Here is a 6,768-nt window from a genome sequence, read left to right as displayed (position 1 = left end):
TTGCATCAGCATGACCTGGATGTGAGACCTGGAGTCAAAGGAGATTATTCTGCAACTTTAAAATTTGACTGCCCTGCTGGATTTCGGACTTGCATGGGCCCTGTAACCCCTTTATTTTGGCCAATTTCTCCCATTTGGAATAGCTGTACCCCTGTTGTATCTAGGAAGTAACTAGCTTGCTTTTGATTTTACAGGCTAATAGGTGGAAGGGACTTGCCTTGTCTCAGATGAGACTTTGTACTGTGGACTTTGGGTTAATGCTGAAAAGTGTTGGCTTTGGGGGACTGTTAGGAAGGCGTGATTGGTTTTGAAATGTGAGGACATGAGATTTGGAGGGGCCGGGGGCAGAATGATATGGTTTGGCTGTGTCCCCACCCAAATCTCAGCTTGAAATTGTATCTCCCAGAATTCCCACGTGTTGTGGGAGGGACCCAGGGGGAGGTAATTGAATCATCGGGGCCAGTCTTTCCTGTGCTATTCTCGTGATAGTGAATAAATTTCACAAGATCTGATGGTTTATCAGGGCTTTCTGCTTTTGCTTCTTCCTCATTTTCTCTTGCTGACACATAAGAAGCACCTTTCGCCTCCCGCCATGATTCTGAGGCCTCCCCAGCCATGTGGAACTGTAAGTCCAAGTACTCTTTTTCTTCCCAGTCTCGGGTATGTCTTTATAAGCAGCATCAAAACAGACTAATACAGATGCTTTAAGCAAGCCCTTGTCTAATAAGGTATTTAATAGCACTTAGGGACTATTAGATGTCCCATTTCTCTTCTCTTTCATTTCTCTTATCTCTTCTCACCCCAGTGTAACAAATTGCTACAGGTTTTTACCAAAATGCTGCAGCAGTAGTTGGAAATGAGTTATTTTGCATTACTAAAGTGTTCAATCACATTATCACGGGTCACATGTGCATATAACCAGGAGATGGCCAAATAACGTCTATTGCAGTGATTTTGCAAATTCAGCATAGTCAATGTATCCATCATTGTTCTTGTCATCATCTCTCAAAACACCATCTATTATGTTAATCAGTTCATCTTCGCTCATTAGTGGTGCCTGTTCACTCCCTTCCTACAAAATACAAATTAAACAATGATGAGTTGCACATTTTACCAGAAGTGCTTAGCTAATGTCCAAAATATCCATGTTCTTTCATGGGCAGTGTTTATTAAAAAAAAAAAGAAAAACAAAACAAATGTCCACGCTCATATGTGTCCAAAAACTTTCAATGGAGTATGGGGCGACTTCTAGGAATATATATATACACACACACATATACATACATATATATATATATATAGAGAGAGAGAATATATATTATTGAGTCAATTTATAATAATCCAGTTGAGAAATTACATTTGCCAGATAAAAGAAGGCCCTTCGAAATAGGTTTTTGCTTATTTGTTTCATTACGGCTCATTCTTTTTTAATTGGAAAAGTGCCAGTCCTCCTGAGGGTCAGTTCTGTGCACAAATTTGCCTGATAAAATAGAAAGAGTGACGAACTGGACAACAAGTTGGCATCAAAACAAGAGGAAGAAGGCACTGCTGATCAGCAGAACCTGTTACGATCTTTGAGGAGAAAGTATTTCCCATGCTCCAAGACCAGGGATAGTGGGCTGAGGCCGCTCACATCCTTGGCTGGTTCTTCCTTTGTCACATCTCCCACATTCACCCTTCCCTTTCCTATCACCACCACCATTCTCATCTGCCAGGACTGCCGAGCGCTAATTCCTCCGCCTAATATTAGTCTCTCCTCATGTCCTTCGGTGTGTCTCCCACAGCCAAGGATCTTCCCTAAACAATGCCATTCTCCTGGGCAAAACCGTTCATGCTCCCTGCTGCCTTCAAACCTCACCTGCACTCCTAGCAGCCAATGTAACCCCACCCACCTGGCTAACTTTGCCTTGCTTCCTCTCTATAGAGGGCAGTGTGGCAAAAGGGGAATGACATTAAACGTGGAGGCACAAGGATTTGTTTTTTTTTTGGAGACAGGGTCTGACTCTGTCACCCAGGCTGGAGTCCAATAGCATGATCACAGCTCACTGCAGCCTCGACCTCCCAGGCTCAGGTGTTCCTCCAGACTACCCTCCTACCCCCTGTCACCCCAGCAGCTGGGACTATAAGCGAGCATCACTATGCCCAGCTAATTTTTGTAGAGATGGGATATCGCCATGCTGCCCAGGTTGGTCTTGAACTCCTGGGCTCAAGCGATCCTCCTGCCTCAACCTCCCAAAGTGCTGGGATAACAAGCATGAGCCACTGTGCTTAACCTGGCACAAGATCTTGATTTCAGTTTCCTCACCTAGAAAACAGGAGGGTTTTGTTTGTTTCTTGTTTTCTGAGACAGGGTCTTGCTCTATTGCCCAGGCTGGAGTTCAGTGGCAAGATTGCAGCTTGCCGCAGCCTCAACCTCTCAGGCTCAAGTGATCCTCCTACTTCAGCCTCATGAGTAGCTGGGACTATGGGCACGTGCCACTGAAAATGGAAGTATTAACAATGCCTGCCACTGCCTACTCAAGATGTTACAAAGATCCAATGAGATCTCTAACCTACTTGAAAGTGCTTCAGAAACTTTGGAGCACCGTACAGTATCACATAGCCCTCAAATACTGCCATGTCCCTGAATCCCTTGGTCTCAATTCACCATTCTTCCCAAATGGAATAACTTCTCCCTTGCTCTGCAGTTTGAATGCGGTCTGTCTTTTAGGCATTAACTCTCATACTCTGGTGTGTATCAGAAATGCCTGTAGCACTTAAAGATACAAATGCCCAGCCCTGGGACTTCTGCCTCAGCAAGTTATCCTTTTCCGGAAGGATCGCTGAACAGAAAGAGGCAGAACACAGAAGAGAAAGAAGCAGCAGCACCTTTCTTTTCTTTTCTTTTTCTTTTTTTGAGACAAGGCGTCGCTCTGTTGCCCAGGCTGAAGTGCAGTGGCATGATTATGGCTCACTATAGCCTCGACATCCTGGACTCAAGCAATCCTCCCACCTTAGCCACCTGAGTACCTGGAACTACAGGCATGTGCTACCAGGCCTGGCTAATTTTTTAATTTTTGTTTTGTTTGTTTTGTAGAGATAGGGTCTCACTATATTGCCAAGGCTGGTCTTGAACTCCTGGCTCAAGTGATCCACTTTGGCCTCCCAAAGTGCTGGGATTACAGATGTGAGCCACCATGCCCAGTGGAGAAGCAGCACTCTTGGCACATAAGGACAACACAAGTCAACAAGACGGGGGACCAAATTAACAAAGGGAGGCCTTTCTGTGATATAGCCCCCCAAAGCCACCGCCACACCTACCTCCTTATGGACATGAGTGATGGCTGTGGAGAGTTCTAAGCCATCAAGCAAATTATTGCCATCATAATCATGCATTTTGAAGTAATGGAGCTGCAGTTCTTGTGGTGACATCTCCGCCTCTGGTTTGTTGATGACACCTTCTAGATGCTCCATGATATGCCTAAAAATCAACAGTCAGGTTCAGGCCAATTGGCAGAGACACTGGGATCACGCTGAAATCTTAAGGACTCTGAAAAGTTCAAGTTCTTAAACTTCCTCCAGCTCAGAAAAACAAACACCAACAGTGGCAGACCACACTCGAGGATTACATAGAGATAGACAGACAGGGCCTTGACAGGAGCAGGGAAAGTCAAACAGACTATCTGTTATGCTGGCAGGATTAGGGTGTTCTTTCCCCTTTATTATTAAAACTTTGTTATAACATCTTCAGGCCACCAATTTAAAAATATGTCTTTTAAAACAATTTTTTTTTTTTTTTGAGACAGGGACTCACTCTGCCACCCAGGCTGGAGTGCACGAGCACGATCTCGGCTCACTGTAGCCTCAACTTCCCAAGTTCAGGTGACTCTCCCACTTTAGTCCCCCAAGCAGCTGGGACCATAGGCATGTACTGCCACACCCAGCTAATTTTTTAATTTTTTAGTAGAGACAGGGTTTCCCTATATTGCCTAGGCTGGTCTTGAATTCCTGGGCTCAAGCAATCCACCTGCCTCAGCCTCCCAAAGCACTGGGATTACAGGTGTGAGCCACCGCGCCCAGCCTTAAAAACAAAGGATAACTTAGTATAATGCATGAGGCTAACTGGCGCAAGACAAAAGCTGCAAGAAATGATTCAGTGTTTGAACGTGTTGATTAAAAAAAGGTCTTGTTATAGTCAAGAAACCTTAGCTATTTTCTGAATTCTGCTACTACGACTGTGTATGTGTACCTGTGTGTCTATTTGTATGTGTGTGTGTCTGTCTGTGGTGAAAAAAGGAGAGACTGGATTCAGACAAGTAATCTGTCCCATTTGGGCCTAAAGATCTTCCACCTGTGATACAATGATGACAAAAGAATACCTGACTTATAGGTGGCAATAAGGAGTAAGAATCATTCTCGAAGAATGTCAAGGAGCCATAGAAACAGGAAGAAGGAAAGGAGGACTAAGCATGCCCTTGCTGCTGGCTCAGCTGCAGATGATGGGAAGGCCCCTGGACCACAGCCCGGGCTGAATACGTACTCTTGGTCGTGCACTGTGTTCTTATCCAGGCCCATGCTGCCGGGTTGGGAGAAGCTGGCTGCAGGCTCCTCAGCCCTGGCGCCTGGGGCACAAAAGGCCCAGAGCAGGCCACACAGGAAGGGGGTTCTGAGCAGGGATCTCATGGTCATCAGTATCTGTGAGACGGGAAACACAGAAGAGGAAGGCAGAGCATCAGAGCCAAGGTTTCGTTCAGGGCTTGACATGGCATGATCCTGGGAAACCTGATGAAGCAGTGAGGTTAGGAAGACAGCTTGTCAAACAAGGCCCAATGCCAGCTCTGCTTTGAGACTACAGGATGACCCTGGGCACTCCAAGTCACTCAAATGGCAAGGGAAGGCTCATGAGGTTTCCTGAAGCGCCTGCAGAGTGCCAAGCAACACGTGAAAGCTTGAAGGGACTGGAAGATTATTCCTGCCTCCCAGAAGCTACAGTCCACTGAAAGAAATATTTTCTACCAAGAGCACCAGGAAAGGCAGCCAGCAAGTTATACCAGAATATCAGAGAAAGAGAAAACCCTCTAGGAGTTCAGGGGAAGAAATCTCCTCCGGGTAAAGGAAAATCAGAAAAGGCTGATTGAGGTGACACTGCAGCTGGGTCTGGACAGATATGCAGGGACTAAAGGACCACAGGAATGGTGGGAGCAGAGTGGCAGGTGCCCACAAGCGGGAAAGAAACTACAAGTAGTTCAGCTGGGCTGCAGCCTAGAGGGTAGGAAGCCGACAGGACAGAGGTGGCTCCAAGGGCTAGACAGGCTGCACTGGACATGGCTTTGCACACTAGGCCAGGGCTTGACATCTCCTGCAGAGAGAGAGGACAGTCACTTACAATTCGTGAATGGGAGGTGAGATCAGAGCTTGGTTTCAGAATGACTCATCTGAAGGCACAGTGGGGAAGGCATGAAGTGGCAAAAGCAAGACTAGAGGCAGAAGCATGGTAGCCAAGGGAAGTGGTAAGGCGGGTCAGATCAAGGTCTGCGGCAGTGGACAAGGAGAACACCTTAACTCCTCCTTCTGTACCTCCTGGTCGGTGACAGTGGCAAGTAACTTAACCACGGTGAGCAGGCACTGGAAAGGAAAGTTATGGAGAAATCAGGATTCTATCGGGAACTCCCAGGGTTTGGCCACACTTGGAATTGTGGTCAATAAGATGACACAGTCAGCTACAGAGCAAGTTCTCAGAGGGCAGGGAGAACTTTAATCCCACCAGTATTACCTGCCAAGAGTCAGGCAGGCCTTTAATAATTGTTGATTCAATGGAAAGTCTTGGTCTGTCCAAGGGCTGACAGACCTCAAAAAGGAAGGTGAAGGGCAGCCAGGTGACCTACATACAAAAACAAAAGACCTGACCAAACACTCGCTTCCCAAAAGGCAAAACAGATTCTGCTAGATAACAAGGCCAGGGATTTCTAATAGGCCAATGGTAGTCCACAGCCCCAAACCAACAGTGGTAAAGACAGACCATAAGGCACTGGTCATCCCCTTATACACGCTACACACAGGGCTCAGCTCCGAGGCTGCAGCTGTCTCTGTGCCTGGGGCTGGGAGGTAGAGGTGTTATAGCCCCTCTTACCCATCCTAACAGGCTCTCGGGGCAGAAGCCTGAGAGTGTGAGTGTGCCACCCTACAACACTTAGAAAAATTTCCCAAATCCATTTTTCCCATTACCGGTATTGCTTCCCATGGCCCCCTCCTTAAAGGGGACACTGTGATGTCTAACTTACAGGATAGGCCAGGCATGGTGGCTCATACCTATAATCCCAGCATTTTGGGAGGCTGAGGCAGGAGGATCACTTGAGGCCAGGAGTTTGAGATCAGCCTGGACAACACAGCGAGACCCCATCTCTACAAAAAAATAAAAAATTAGCTGAGTGTAGCAGTGCACCCCTATAGTCCCAGCCACTCAGGAGGCTGAGATGGGAAGATTGCTTGAGCCCAGTTCAAGGCTGCAGTACACTCCAGCCTGGGTAACAGAATGAGACCCTGTTCCCCACCACCAAAAAAAGGAAGAAACTTCCAAGATGCTAAAAAGCACCTAGAATCTAGTCTGCTACTAAACAGTGACATTGAAATGCAATCTGTCTCAGACTTTTTATTTTTTAATTTTTATTTTTTTGAGATGGAGTCTTGCTCTGTCGCCAGGCTGGAGTGCAGTGGCACAACCTTGGCTCACTGCAACCTCCACCTCCCAGGTTCAAGCAATTCTCCTGCCTCAGCCTCCAGAGTAGCTGG

At 46.7% G+C, this 6,768-nt stretch overlaps 1 protein-coding gene across 7 annotated transcripts in view; it reads right to left on the bottom strand.

Moving 5' to 3' along the window:
* Window positions 1-641: 641 nt before the first annotated feature.
* Window positions 642-6,768, bottom strand: part of MCFD2 (multiple coagulation factor deficiency 2) — a 34,015-nt gene continuing 27,888 nt past the window's right edge. For 2 of the 7 annotated variants that reach the window (XM_011935867.1, XM_011935869.1), the window contains exons 2-5: window positions 6,289-6,381; window positions 4,520-4,674; window positions 3,301-3,460; window positions 707-1,072 (exon numbers count right to left, since the gene is read on the bottom strand). In XM_011935867.1, coding sequence (XP_011791257.1) covers window positions 941-1,072; window positions 3,301-3,460; window positions 4,520-4,668 — 441 coding nt within the window. In that variant the 5' untranslated portion in view covers window positions 4,669-4,674; window positions 6,289-6,381 and the 3' untranslated portion in view covers window positions 707-940. Of the gene's footprint in view, window positions 1,073-3,300; window positions 3,461-4,519; window positions 4,675-6,288; window positions 6,382-6,768 lie in introns of all 7 variants that reach the window. The other 5 variants (XM_011935865.1, XM_011935868.1, XM_011935871.1 and 2 more) reach the window with 3 other exon arrangements.

Source organism: Colobus angolensis, unplaced genomic scaffold, assembly GCF_000951035.1.
Source record: "Colobus angolensis palliatus isolate OR3802 unplaced genomic scaffold, Cang.pa_1.0 Scaffold15, whole genome shotgun sequence".
NCBI classification, from domain to species: Eukaryota; Metazoa; Chordata; class Mammalia; order Primates; family Cercopithecidae; genus Colobus; species Colobus angolensis.
Note: the sequence above shows the minus strand (reverse complement) of the source record. Positions and strands in the feature narration are given on the sequence as shown.